Source organism: Plectrocnemia conspersa, unplaced genomic scaffold, assembly GCF_051122295.1.
Source record: "Plectrocnemia conspersa isolate PC_06_02 unplaced genomic scaffold, ASM5112229v1 ptg000001l, whole genome shotgun sequence".
Classification (NCBI taxonomy): Eukaryota; Metazoa; Arthropoda; class Insecta; order Trichoptera; family Polycentropodidae; genus Plectrocnemia; species Plectrocnemia conspersa.
The window spans coordinates 29,089,914-29,105,082 of record NW_028277165.1 but is presented as its reverse complement, the minus strand read 5'-3'; the positions used below and the strand labels follow the sequence as shown (position 1 = coordinate 29,105,082).

Here is a 15,169-nt window from a genome sequence, read left to right as displayed (position 1 = left end):
TTATATATTTATAGTTTACCGTTACCATTAGCAAAAAGTTGGCAGAACAACGTGGACCGGTTATTCATATTCGGGGCCGTGGCCATGTTCGTGGATCATTGGCCTCGACTGAAACAAGCTCATAAATCTATATAGGGGGGCAGAAAAAATCTATCGCTTGGGTGGTTCCGCAAGTTTGCCAACGAAAATATTGATAAAATGGACACAATTTTAATGATTTTATTTTTTACTGACACTGGTGGTTTAACCTGGGGATTTAATAGATATTTTAAAATACATTTAACTATAAACGTTTTTTTATCAATTCTAAATGTGAATAAGTTAAGATGTTATTTGGTCTATGTTCATCACATTTCTTACACGTCTAGAACTTGCAAATTATTTTTACACTAGTCTATATTACAGTTACTTCACTTTTATTAAAATTAACAGTTCATTTAAAATAAAAGATAGGCTAAGAAAATGGTTTAATCTTAATTTTATGAGAAATATATGGGATTCTAGAAATAATATATTTAATAATAAATAATTTTTAATCTTTTTTATTCATGTAATTTGAATAGGGTTTGCAATACCGGTAGTACCAACAATGACGACATTTTAGATTATTGTAGAAGGGGGTGAAAGTTGGCCAATCAGTGGTCGTTTTTTTTAATAAATCCATTTCATTAAGATTCAACAATGGATCAGGTGCATCGCATCACTGGTTTAATAGTAAGGGCGCTAGAAGAAAAACATGTTTGTTCAGCTATTTTATTAGATGCTGCTTAAGGTTTTGATATAATTAAGTATGTCATAGAGGCTTAGTTCAAAAAACAAACATTATATAATCGATTTTATTATCTGCCATTATTAGTTCATATTCAAAAAATTATCGCTTCTTAAAAGTCAAAAATCCACGTCAAAAGCAATAAAATCATGCCGTCGCCGTCGCAATGACTGCGAAATATGCAAATATCTATTTAGTGTATTGAACATATCCATGTTTAAAACCAAAAATAAACTTTATAGTTATGTATTTAACAATATATTTTTATATTACTCGTGGTTAGATAATATAATATGTTAATAGTTTTGATTTGCGAATAGTGTAATATTGTGACTTCTTTAATACAAATTAAGCCAAAGGCATATATTTCATTTATTAATTTTGGCAATCATAACTATTTTTCTTTATTTTAAGAATAATTGAGAAGTACAAATGTATCTCGTATTCTTGTCGCGAATGGTCAGTATCATTATTAAACCAAAAGAACCAGTTTCAGGATGGTGGGTTAAATGGGGAATATCTGAGACCCTTCATCAGTTTTGAGTGAAGAGGGCACGATGAAGGGTTCTAGTTTTGCGGTGGTGTCAATTTTAGTTTTATTTTGTCTACATCCGGCACTGGTGAGTTAATATTAAATATTTATTAAAATAAATATGCATTTTTTATATATAAAAATATTTATAATAATTTGCAGGGTATAAAGGACGATTCAGTCGAAAATAGGGAAAACAGTCGAGGAATTTTTGGCGGTAGTATTATTGGAAATCAAGTAGTAAGATCATGCAACTGTAGTAAGTACACTTCATATTTTGTTTAGAATTTGTATTTTTTTATAGATATTTTTAATACAATTCAAAAACTTTTGATTTAATATCATCTCCGGATTAACAAGTCTATTTGCATTAATATATCAAGACATATAGACAGGATAGCTAAGCTTCTGAAGACTGCGGCCAACTCAGTTGCGCGGCCAAAAACTTTACTTTAATTCATCACGCGGATCATAGCGGAAACGGCAGTGCTGCCAATCGATTAAAAATTCATTTCCATTTTATCAGCATTTTAATTTTATTTCCTGAATATCAATTGTTGAATCTAATACGTTTCGTAACTTTAAATATATTTGGTGGCAATACTTTACTTTGACGAAAATAAATAAATAAAAATATATTTATTTATTTTTTATCTGTACAATTTTATTTTTATTTAAGATATATATATATAATATAACTTATTAACAACTTATCGATTGCAGTGCTTAAAAATGGCACAAATACAAATTTCCGAGCTAACTCGGGCATGACCGGTATAACATAAAAGTCAACCTAGATAAAAGAAAATGAAAGCCTTATAAATATAATTAGTAACAATGTAAAATACAATGTATCAGTTTTCCGTCAACTATTTTATTACAAATCCCATAAAATATTCATAGTCGCAATATGCAGCACTATTCTAAAAACACAAACATCAATTACACATATGAGAAAAGATTAATATATTCATTTTATAGCAGTAAGCACAAACATGAGCGCAACGCTGTGTGTATACATAAGTTATTTCAAAAATTAAATTCTAAAATTTTCTGTTCCTATTCTATAAACATAATTTTGGTACAAATAATATCTTATTATAATTTATACGTCATTAGAAATTGCTATGTTAACATATTATATCATATATAATAGATTTTAATCACCACTTGTATTACCAGAATGCGGATTGGAGATAAAGTATAAAGGTCTGCGTCCCAGATTTATCGGTGGAATAATAGCAGATGCTCATTCCTTGCCATGGATGGCATTAATTATCGTCAAAGGAGTTATTGTTGCTGGAGGAGCTTTGTTATCTGATCGTCATGTGATAACTGCTGCGACACCACTAGTCGGGTAACTCCTCTACAATCCTCATTAGCAAATTAGTAGCAAACACTACTTATTTCTGTTTCAGCATAGCCACATCAGACGTTAAAGTCACATTGGGAGCACATGACAGATGCATCATGGACGATTCTGGTAACTACAGCATATCGGCCATAACAATGCATCCAAATTATTATGCTGTAACATTTGCGCATGATTTGGCATTGCTTCGTCTCTCTGCATTTGTCAGCTTCGATTATAAAATCAGTCCGATATGCCTTCCCTCTCCAGGTATGTTAAATAGACCATAAAAGTCTTTTCATATATTCCATCAACACCAACTAAATATTAGAGAATATATATTTTTAATATATATGCATGAGTTTTAAAATTAGGGAATGGCAGTAATTACAGCAGCAATTTGAAATATATTTCAAGCACAATCATAGTTGAACTATATTTTCATTAACGCCTTTTATCCACCCCTCATTAAAAAAACTGTTTCAGTAATTCTTTATTTTCTAGTGATGTTGCTACGTTTTAAAGGAATATAATATTTAATATAGACTTATATTTTTAGTGTTCTATTATAAAAGTCAGCAATTGGTATTGTCCGGATGGTCAGATTTCAACACCACTTCATGCAGTCTTAAACGCATAACTCTACCGCTATTGACTGATACAGAATGTTCTGCAAGTGTCACTACTCCCATTATAAAGACGCCAGATAAAGGTTGCTTGGGTCTGTATGGATCTAATGGAATTGTTTGTGCGGTAAGTAATATGAATATATATCAAATAAACTCAAATACCTACATATATAATACCATTTATTATGGTCATTTTTTTAGGGAGACGTTGGCAATCCAGTTCAATTCAAAAATAGGAAGCAATTTGAACTATTTGGTATAATTCCCTCCGGTAACGTCTGTCTGGTTGCTAATAGCACAATTTTCATCAAAATTCATGAACATCTGTCATGGATCAAGCAACACATACGTTTGGATTGCTCTTGTATGAAGTTTTAAAGTGTTTTGTATTATTTAATAAATCGTCTGAATGAGCAATTTAATGTACATTTTAATATTGTTAACATTACATGAGTTTATGACATAACCCAAATACACCTCAATTGAATACGTCAAACATTTTTTAAGTAGAAATTATTGCTCGGTTCATTAACACGTATCCATTGTTTTGTAATAATGGGTACATATTAAGATTCTCAAACAATATGGATTAATAAATACTTTATAAAAATGTCTGAAGTAATTTTTACGGTGACATCCAAATGTTGATTTATTAAAAAATATTAAACCATTATGTATATAATTGGCCAAAATAATACGTCACCTTAATACATGTGTTATATATCAATACTTAAAGAATATATAAATAAAAAACAATATAGTTTTTACTTAATATATTTAAAGCATATTTTTTATATTTAGTTGGCCCCCCTGGTTTTAATTACAGCTGTTACTCTTTTTGGCATATTAACAACTAAAAATTAAAGATAGACGATAAAATTTTCTCCACGTAACTCTATTTTATGATTTTTGTCAACCTCCTTCTATAAAATTAGATTCAAATTCTCTATGATAGGCGCTAGTGAAATTATATGCTGCTCTGAAATGTCTATGAAACTCAATTTGACAATTGCGAAACGTCTATTAACTGTTCAAACCCAAACCTAACCAAATGAAAGATCTAAAACTTTTATTAGGTGAAGTCCAAATTTCAAACTTAGCTAATTCATCTCCCAGAAGAAGTCGCATCTCGCATATTGCTTCATAGTATGTCTACATTTAAATATTACATTATGATTTAAAAATATGCTAGCTATTCTTACCGATATTAATACAGACTTCTAATATGATAATATTAATCAAAGTATATTCAACCCGATTTTGGTCAATAGGAGGGCGCAAAAATAATTATCACTTCTCAGCAGTCAAAAATTCACGTTAAAAGCAATAAAATCGTGTCAGTGCTGTTGCAGTGGGAACGCTCGGTAATGAGCGTTTCTACTGCGACAGCGACTTCTGAGAAGAGATAATTGTTTTTTGCGCTTTCCTATTGGTCAAAATTCGGCTTAGATGTGCTGTATTTGATTCTCACTTATTATAAAAAGTCTTAATATGAACACTAGATAACTGAACGTTGCCACTGTGACGGCACGACTTTATTGCTTTTGACGTGAATTCTAAACAGAGACGTCATTTGTGGGAGGGAGGGCGCAGGTGAGGGCTTTTGCCTCCCTTTGAATTTGACCAGAAAAATGCATGTCATTTAATGACATATTATGAATCTTAATATTATGAAAACGACCACTAGTTGGCCAACTTTTACCGCTCCCTGGAAAAAGCTATCATGACGCCCCTGTGGCAAGGAGCAACATTTTCTTGTTAAACACAAAAATATTAATCATAAATCATCGTAAAAAAAGTAAACCATACCGATAACCTAATTCTTAAAATTTAGTAAATAAATAATAATATGTTTAAACGTATCTCAAAGTAAAATTCGTCGTGCCAAATGACTTTTATCCAATCTTCATGTGTTCAATCTCGGTATTGTCAGTCACATTCAAGCCTTTTATTTTTATTATTTTATTGAAACATTCTGTTTCCTATTTCCTTGAATGTTCTACTCACCGTTTGTAATGTATCAGCTTCTTCCTCGCCTCTAGAAGAACTTTAACTAATCAATTCTCATAAAATATAATATTACTCTTTGAGCTTCACTTATATGCAAAGTTAACAATTAGCAAACGAAACATAGTGATAAGTGGTCAATTGTTCCCAATTACAATTCATTGTCTTAACCATTGTTGTATAAATACACATTACTATATATAATGAACAAATTATCACATTACTTCAGTTCAACACAAGTAATCAAATAAAACACATTAAAATGAAGTATTGTCCTCCAGAGACTTTTACTTCATATTCGTCAGATGAAGATAATCCTCGCGGAAGATCTTCAAAGAAATTTGATAAGAAAGTGCAATTCGACGAGAACAATAATGTAGAGGATGTTTGTGAGCAAAAGCCGACGTCTTTCGGAACAGATTTTGGATTCAAACGAAAGATAGTTTGGTTCAATACCATCGGATTTTTACTACTTCACATTGTGGCTTTGTACGGGTTTTATTTACTAGTGGCTCGAGCGAAATTATATACATTTTATTGGAGTAAGTATGTTATTAATGCTGTACAAGTCTGTTCCACAAATATACGAAAAATTGCATTTTATCATTTAACTTTTGATTTGTCTAAACAAAATTTATTATCTTCCACTTTTGATTTGACCAAATAGTTGATAATTTTAATACAATATATAAATAGAGTGAATAAACTACTATACATAGTACATTACATACTCATTAAAGCATATTTTTTAATAATAATTAAAGATTTAAATTTATATAATTATATTATCTATTTGGAAAGCTATTGTATAATATTATAGAGGACATCCCTATTTTTTATAGCTGTATTTCTTGTTTACATCTCCGGCATTGGAGTGATAGTCGGCTCTCATAGATTATGGTCTCATCGTGCAATGAAAGCAACACTATCTACACGAATAGTTTTATTGATTCTACAGACACTATCAGGACAGGTATGTTAAAATAAAATATATTTTTTAATATTATTACATATTATAAACGCTCAAAAAGCATAAACTCAGTATTATAAATTTATACTCCTGATGAACTGTCCTAAGAGCAATTGTCGTAGAAGCAATAGTCCGTTTACCGTTTTCGACGATGCATATTTTATTTTTAAAAATAAATGGACGATATAATAAATAAAATTTGAATCAGATAGTCTTGGGTTATTTTTTTTTAATTCCCAGGACTCGAGGCAGCAAAAATCTTTAAATTCTAAATAGCATCTTATATCAGAGATCAAGATTTTCAACGATTACAATACTATTATTGGATGTATTCACTTAAAACGTATTGATTTCAATAGAACTGTTTGTGGGTGTGGGTACGAGATCATAGACAGCATCACAAATACTCAGATACAGATGCAGATCCTCACAATGCAACGAGAGGCTTTTTCTTCTCACATATCGGTTGGTTAATGAGCAGGAAGCATCCTTTGGTCATCGAAATGGGTAAAACTATAGATATGACGGATCTAGAAGCAGACAGATTCATCATGTTACAGAAAAGGTATTTCTTTATTTTTTTAACCTCTTTTTCATAAGAGCTGATTCAGGGACACAATTTTTAGATACTACAAAACACTTTACATGATCTTTGCCATGTTCTTACCGGTCATAGTTCCGATTTACTTTTGGAACGAAGGCCTCTTAAATTCTTTCCTCATATGCTCGATAACTAGACAAGTGGCTCTGCTGAACATTACTTGGTCGGTCAACAGTTTTGCGCATCTCTACGGCACAAAGCCTTACAACAAGTATTTTTATATTTTAATAACCACATAAATAATTCAGTAAAATATATTAATTGATCGTTTTTATAGAAAAATATTAGCAGTGGATTCTTCTTCGGTAGCATTTTTGACGTTCGGAGAAGGTTGGCACAACTATCATCATGTATTTCCGTACGATTACAAAGCTGCTGAGTTCGGAAGAGGTTCTCAAGCTATGACGGAATTAATTAACTTTTTTGAGAAGTTCGGATGTTTCTATGATCTTAAAGAAGCATCGTTCAGAAGGGTAATGATTCATATTTATTTTCCTTTTTAACATTATTTGCGTGGAAGTTGCGTCTTTCAGATTAATACTATATGTATATTCTGGAGCCTGGCCTTTTATACTCTTGACCAATAACCATTCGATTATCCTTTATTAATCAGACATGTTTCATTATGTTTAATGTAAAATAACAGTACTTTAACAAGACTTCCTGGAATTGTTGAATAGTGATGAATCTTGTACTATATTGACTTACTTTTATAATAAGCCTAATAATTTAAAATGAATATCACAATTTTATTTTTTTTGGTTTCAGGTAATTGAAAAAAAAACACTTCAAATTAGTAAAAAAAAATGTATTGAAAATAACAAAATTCTCTAATTATCATTCATAAAAATGACCTAAATAACACAATGCATAGGAAAAAAAAGTGCCGCAACATAAACTTTATAATCTATAATAATGTACATTAAATATAAGATTTACGAAATAAAAAATGAGGTTTTGCTATTGCTAAATAATAGGTTTAAGGCACTTGATGATTACCTTAAAAATATAGAGAAAAGCATCTAAATATTTTTTATGATAATAATAAAGGCAGGGATACTGATTAAAATAGCATTGACTTGTATTTTAATGTGTAGTTTTTAATATAATTAAAATAAAATGTACCTAGATTAAAGATAAGCCCCACATTTATACCAAATTGAATTTATGATTATAAATAAATATTTACATATTGTTAAAAGTAGTTATAAAATATTCAATTAAACATGTTAAAACATTAACTAAAATTTTAGTTATTCGAAAAAAAAAAAGTTTTATACCAAAATAACTTGGCAGAATGTATTTTTATAAAAATCCAAAAAAGAATTAGAGCAGATCAATCACATAATAGTTAAAAAAAATTATCACAAAAAAAGTAGAAGAATGTCAAGACATCCTTTGAGACCATTGAAAAATCTCATAAAAATGTAGTGCATTAAGGTTTAAATCATTAACAACTTCTAAAATAAATAATGTAGACTCATAACACAAACATTATTTTGAAAAAGAACATTCGGTGATTCTCATATTTAACATTCGAGTATTTATCACATTATTTTATGGTTTTCAACAAACAACAAGACGTCCCGTGACCACTTCTTGTGTGGTTTAATCTCATAAAGGGACATTTAAGATAATGTGGATAAATGCGCTAAATAATGATGACCATTATTAATTATTTAAACCTCAATAACCTCAACATATATATATATATATATATATGTATTTACAAACACTTTTCTAAGCACATTGCATTTAAAGCATGTATATATGTACACATACACTACACTTTTTGGTACAAAGGAAATAAAGCTTCTTTCTGCATAGTTAGTTCAACGTGTCACAACAAGCATGACAACAAAAATGCACTTTGCTTAAAAATAAAATCACAGTTTATCTTAGTATACTATATGTGGCCCGTGCGACGGGGGGGTAGAGGACACAGCTTCTTCAAGGGTGCAGTCTAGTTTGCGGTAAGCGGCTCCACCGCCTCGCCTACGCGTGGTGCTGCTGCCCTTTCGACCTTCCACCAACAATCCCAAGAACTGCAATCAATTAAATAACAAATTAGATTGTCGCGGAAAATAGATGCATCCATTCAGTGGTTTGATTTATTCATCCAGTTGAAGATTGTTCTATATTCGATTAAACCAATATACAGATAAAATTTAGGTGTCAGGTTAGTTGATTCGAGAGTTGAAACAGGCAGTCGGAACCGATGCAGTAACAAAAACCTTACTATGATAAAATTGGCCATTGTTTTAAAGCCTACAATTGCTAATTAAATTTGAAACGCCTACCTTGTTTTTGTTGTGAAATATGACGTATCCTAATATTAGGGTTACGGTTGCAAATATAAAATAGATGAAGAAGTTTGAGTCTTGAGGTTGATTTTTATCAAAAGTGCCAATTTGATAGCCTTCTTCATCAGTTGGCAACTTTTCGCTTTTCTCTTTATCGGCAACTGGTTCCTCGCCTGAAAACATAAATATCATAACTATGATGTTCTGAATATTGTAAAATGTAATTACAAAAAATATTATTTATAATAACACAATCTAATCTACATACATTACAATTTCAAAATGTTTGAACTGGAATATCTCTAATTACGTTCGCGGATGTTAAAAATAATACTGACTATACTGCTCCAAAAACTAAAAACACCATTGGCACGCCTACTCGCTGACAACTAGTATAGTAAACCAACATAAGTTTAGTATAATCCTAATTTCGGGTACATATTTCAATTATATAATATTTTTTATAATGAATGACAAATGTAAATTAAATTACTTAAGATAGAAAAATAAAGAAGTAGATAGATAACCACTGATATAGGGCTTCTTAGTAGCAGTATTAGTTAAATCTTGGCTCATCTCCTCTTTCTCTCCCTGGTCGTCAGGATCTGTAAAAAAAAAATAAACATAATTAATCTTTTTCAAAGGGTTTAAATAATAATTATTACAGTTTTCTCACCGTATTCATCTGCCGACGTGTCCATTTTCTCGGCATTTTTCGTAGGTAAAACTGGTTCTTGGGGCTCTTTGACTGCTATGGGAGGTTCAATCTTAATTTGTATTTCTTCTTTCTTCGGCGCAGACTTTGACAAGTCTGGCTGAATTTGTTTTTCATCATGAACTTTTGATAAATCTTGTTCGAGAACATCTTTGACTTGTTCAGAAGCTTTAGGTGGAATGATTTTTGTATTTGATTTTTGTATTTGTTCAATCTAAAAATAAAAATAAAAATAGTTTCAGTGGTACAGAAAAGTTAATTAGCTAATCTTAAAAAAATATTATAATAAATGATAATTTGTTTGTTTCTATTATCATTTTAATACTATTGGGTTAAAAACTTTAGTTCACAAGTACATGTACATATATTAAACCATATCTCCACCGGAAAATAAAAACGCATATGTGATAAGCAGCGTTAAAATTTTTTATCAGGTTTCTAGTTTCTTTATCTATAAATTGACCTTAAATGCTAATGTTAACAGTTAAAATAAGTGCATATCTAATTCAATTATATACAGCTCTACATGCACTAAAATATTATCGATAGCTGCTTTGCAAAAATTGTTTGATCCTTTCAGTATCCTTCGATGTTTTGTGCCAAGAATACCCTAGGAAATATCTATTTAATAAGTGTTAATGTAAACTTATGAAAAAGTATTATTTATAAAGACGTTTTGGTAAAATATTTTATATTTTATAAAGAAATAATATAACAGACTTATTCTAAGTTTATTAAATTAATGCTAAAGTAATTAGAAATAATTAATAAAATTAACATAGATTTTTAAAAAAAGTAGAAAATGTCTATGAAACTCAATTTGACAGTTATGAAATCTCTCTCTAAAAAAAATCCAAACCTAACATAATGAAAGTTCTAAAACTATAATTAGTTTTAGAACTTTCATTAGATCCAAGTCCAAAATACAAACTAAGCCAACTCATCTTTCAGGAATAAATAATAAAAATAAGAAGTTTAAACAGACATCACATCCTTCCATAGTAGGTCTGCAATTGCAACGATAGCAATTTGGCTATCGTTTCAATGAAAAGATTTGTTTCCAGATTCTGGAGATTTAGAATTAACAAATAAATTATTTCAAATACATAACGATTACATGTTACGACTATAAAAACCACAGTTCGGATTTTTCCGGATACAAATTTTGTATAATGATTTTTGCGGTCACTGATTATTTCCGACAGATAAATATTTTTAATATTATATATTAAAAAACGTAAAATCATTTGGATTGTTGAATTTTTAACTATAGAGTTAAATGTAGCAATCGACTTGAATTAAATCCAACGGATCAATGTTTTTTCTTTTTGAAAAAAACGTTTAATTAGTTTATCAAAATATCCGTTGGTATTTTGATTGTTTTTATAACACTTTTACGATTAAAAAACAATAATAAAGACAATGAGAAGCTTCTTCTCAATAAAAAAAATGCTTTTTCAATCGATTCGCGATTTTTTATTATCATAGCCAAAATTGTAATGGGTATAATATGTTTTTCTTTGCTGAGACATTATTTGAAGGGATTTAACGAAAAATTAAAAAAAAATGTAAATTGACACACGAAATATACAATTGACAATAATTGAAATTGTATGTACAAGACCAACACATTTAAAATACAAGCACAGATTGACCAAATACATAGTCTGTCTGCCTCTGACTCACTAGATTTCCCATCAATTGCATCGCATTACACGACTCATATAACGTTGACCATGAGCGCTACATATTTCTGCTTCCTAATATTTATTTCAAATATTTTAAATCGTTGCGCATTTAATAAAAATATGTTTATAAATTGATTTGAATTTTAAATATTTTAAACGTAAATTGCAGGAAAACGTGGATTCCGGGAACATAAAACGGGGTTTCACTGTATTTAATTTATATGCAAATCCACACAAAACAAATGGTAATACGGATCTGATCTTTATTTACAGTAGCGTGCAAAAAAAACGGATCACTTTTTGAAATCGTAAAAAAAATAAGATATTTCCCTCATCGCTTGCTAGAATTCTCAGATTTGTTTGTGTTCATTTGAGGTAAGTCTCCATTGTTTTATAGTTCAGTTGACTGACAGCTTTCGTGGAGAAAATAATTTGAATTGTTATAATGCCGAATTGCTCGCAATTAAGTGAAAATCAAAAAGCCGATATCATTGTGTATTCGGCAATATAAATTTTGCAGTTTGAAAAAAACATTGTAACAGGTGCAACTAATCGAGTTAAGGGTAGTGGGCATAGAAAAATCACCTCAACAGGTGAAGACCGACTGATACGTCGAATCTGCTTACGCGATTGGCGTAAAACAGCGGTAGATGAATCATCAAGTTCAATGATACAAAAAACAAACAGATAAACGTGGACACAACTCGTAGGCGTTTTAGGGATGACACAAAAATGCAACAGTAACGTATGAAATGGGGCAATCAACAAAAAAAAATTGGAGGGCGATATTCTCCGATGAGAGCAAAACTAGTTGATTCGGTTTAGACGGAGCGCTTACATTCGTCTTCGAAAAAGTGAAAAATTCCGTGATTACTGTATCCAGCCAACTGCGAAATCCAAGAAGCAAAATGATCTGGGGATGCTTTTCGTATTTCGGAGTGAATCAACGGAACGTTAAAAACAGCGGATTACAAAATCATCCTGAATTTTTTTTAATCCCTTCAATGGAAGAGCACCTGGGTTCAAATTTTGACTTAATCTTCATGGATGATTCTGTACCATGTCTTAGAAATGAGATTAAAAATTAAATTAAAGCTAATTACAGATTATAAGAAATGCGGAATTAAATCTATGGACTGGCCGAGGAACAGCCCCGATTTGAACCGTATTGAAAATCTTTAGAAAATATTAAAGAAGAAAATTAGAGTGCACACGCTATCTAGTGTATAAAAACTATAAGAAATGATCTAAAATATGTAGTACGGAGAAATTTACAATACGTTGATTGAATCCTTGATTAATTCTATGCCATCGCGTGTTTTAGCAAGGTTACATGCTAAAAGGGGTGCAATAAAATATAAATAAAACTTATTAGTAATATTGCAAGTTGTCTTTTTAAGTTTCTTTTTTTAAAAATAGTTTTTGAGTTTAATAATGAATTTCAAAGTTTTTTTTATTTATGGATCTAAATATGTTAGTTACGTTTAAATTAGCGTAGTTTTTGTCATTGTTTGTCCCTTGACGTCGTTAGACACATTCTGTAACAGGCGAAACGCCGCTGCGCTATAACATTCCAGGGATATTCATCACAAATAAAAAAAGAAAATAATCATTTTTGTATAGCTATGAAAAAAATGATGATCAAGCAAATCAATGTACGCATTTTTTAATACATTATGTATACACTTTTCAGGGGATTTCAACCATTCTAAATTTTTAATAATAATAAAATGATTTAATTATGTAATACATATCTATTACAAATCTAAAAAAATATTAACGAGTCAAAATTTGAGTGTATTTAAAATTTTACGTTATCTCTCTAAACTTAACTAATTTTTTATTTCAAAATTCAAAAACAAAACCCATGTAAATATAATAATTTCTTCAGTATGATTGTTCCACAGAGCGATCTGGCGTGTGTCGTAATAAGAGCTCTCGTTTACAAACTATTATAAATACAAGGTCACCTAAAATTTTGTATGGGTGCCTAGTTCCCTATAACAATTTTTATAAATTTTTTTAAAGTATAATACGTTTTTAGTTTTGTTTTTGTTGTTTTTCAGACACAGCAGACGCGAATATAACGCGGTGCTAAAACAACACTCGACAACAAGTAGAAGGATCTAGCAACTGTCAAAAGTACATAATAAAAAATAGTGGGAGATTTCATAAGGGCTACAAATCATCATTCGTTTCAAACATTATTAGCTATTGTATTGTAGTTGATCTTAATTGTGATGTAAAAGTAAAAAGTAAAATAAAAAGTGTACTTTATCTTTGGACGGCGGTGCGTCCAATGAGTCCTCCGTCGGTTTCGTAACGTTGTCCGATTTGTTGGATTTGATCTTCTTGGCCTTGTTGGCGTTCACCCTGCGCTGTTCGGCGCTGATCACTGCGGGCGCTGCCTTGGCGTTAATGTACAGATTACCGCACACGATGGTCAGACACGGCTCAATCGGCTGATTCTTATAGTCCAGACATTCGCGCGTGCAATGAGTGCCGTTCGACAAGAACTCGTATAGCACGCTGGTGTACGTCTCTGGGGCGGTGGTGTCGAAGGGTAGAGCCTCTCGGCGCAAGGGGCAGAAAGGTTCGGAGCATTGCTTCGACGTGACGGCTTCCAAGGCTTTCCGCGTGTTATTTAAGTCGTTGCGGGAACACCACCTCGTCGCCATGTCCAGGTAAGCCATGCAGAAGAGGGCGGAGACGTCCTCTTGGGAATCTGGGAATCTGGGAAATTCGGGAGCGTTTCCCTTGCAAGCGTTCCACAGAGGGCTGTCGACCACCGGGTCGAGGTCGCTGCAATTGAACACTTGCAAATGGTTCTTGACGTAATTTTCGAGTAAAGTAACCGGAGGAGGTCCAGCTAACGACGCACGGGGCGACGGGGCTTCCGCTACCGCCAGGATAGCGACCAAAGTCAACAGACACTCCATTTCGAAGAACCGGAGCGCAACGACCTCCTCGTCTATACCGGCAACCGAAGTAGTTGACAGTCAGTGTTGCCAGGTTGCGCTACGAAATCATAATGTGGGGCCTCCTATGTTTTAGGTTACATTATTAAATTTATATTTTAAATAAAATAATAATTATAAACCTAAATAAATACATATATAAATATGCCCCCTGCAAACTTTCACGCCAATTGCCAGTATCTGTTTCAGAGAGAGGAATTTTTATATCTAGTAGGAATCCAAATCTTATGTCTAGGTCTTTTCCCCAAATGTCGATATCTCTACTATAGTCAATACTAGTTTTTTTAATATTTCGATTTTATTAGGATTTATAGTATTTTTATAAATTACATGCTTTTTCTGGCCAAATTTAAAAAGGAACAATCCCCTCCTCAATGCTTAGAATCGCATCAAAAGTAATAAAGTTGTGCCGTATTAATACTTTGTATAACAATATATTAATTACAATAAGGGAAAATCAAATAAAGCATATCCAACCCGAATTTTGACCAATAGAGGAGCGCAAAAAAACATTCTTTTTTCTCAGAAGTCAAAAACAAAAACTATTTTATTGTTTATTTTTACGTGGATTTTTGACTTCTAAGAAGTGATAATTGTTTTTGCGCCTTCCTATTTACCAAAATTCG

The 15,169-nt window shown here is 31.3% G+C and overlaps 3 protein-coding genes across 4 annotated transcripts; 2 read left to right on the top strand and 1 right to left on the bottom strand.

The window, feature by feature from the left end:
* Positions 1 to 212: 212 nt before the first annotated feature.
* On the top strand, positions 213 to 3,918 carry LOC148239520 (proclotting enzyme-like). The gene is made up of 7 exons (XM_088193382.1): positions 213 to 373; positions 1,184 to 1,389; positions 1,464 to 1,560; positions 2,484 to 2,658; positions 2,720 to 2,922; positions 3,212 to 3,405; positions 3,483 to 3,918. The coding sequence occupies exons 2-7, from the start codon at positions 1,327 to 1,329 to the stop codon at positions 3,657 to 3,659; spliced, it is 909 nt and encodes a 302-aa protein (XP_088049508.1). The 5' UTR covers positions 213 to 373; positions 1,184 to 1,326; the 3' UTR covers positions 3,660 to 3,918.
* A 1,498-nt stretch (positions 3,919 to 5,416) lies between these two features.
* Positions 5,417 to 8,458, top strand: LOC148239519 (acyl-CoA Delta-9 desaturase-like). The gene is made up of 6 exons (XM_088193368.1): positions 5,417 to 5,830; positions 6,131 to 6,261; positions 6,618 to 6,823; positions 6,885 to 7,070; positions 7,137 to 7,332; positions 7,628 to 8,458. The coding sequence occupies exons 1-6, from the start codon at positions 5,551 to 5,553 to the stop codon at positions 7,691 to 7,693; spliced, it is 1,065 nt and encodes a 354-aa protein (XP_088049494.1). The 5' UTR covers positions 5,417 to 5,550; the 3' UTR covers positions 7,694 to 8,458.
* On the bottom strand, positions 7,653 to 14,566 carry LOC148239518 (uncharacterized). 2 transcript variants are annotated; one of them, XR_015810831.1, is made up of 5 exons: positions 13,839 to 14,566; positions 9,839 to 10,091; positions 9,656 to 9,767; positions 9,160 to 9,335; positions 7,653 to 8,904 (listed from the first exon to the last, which is right to left on the bottom strand). XR_015810831.1 is itself a non-coding variant. In XM_088193353.1 (5 exons), the coding sequence occupies exons 1-5, from the start codon at positions 14,502 to 14,504 to the stop codon at positions 8,758 to 8,760; spliced, it is 1,320 nt and encodes a 439-aa protein (XP_088049479.1). In that variant the 5' UTR covers positions 14,505 to 14,566; the 3' UTR covers positions 7,653 to 8,757. The 2 variants fall into 2 exon arrangements, 1 of the variants encoding a protein (XP_088049479.1); XM_088193353.1 differs by having other exon boundaries at positions 9,690 to 9,767.
* Positions 14,567 to 15,169: the final 603 nt, after the last annotated feature.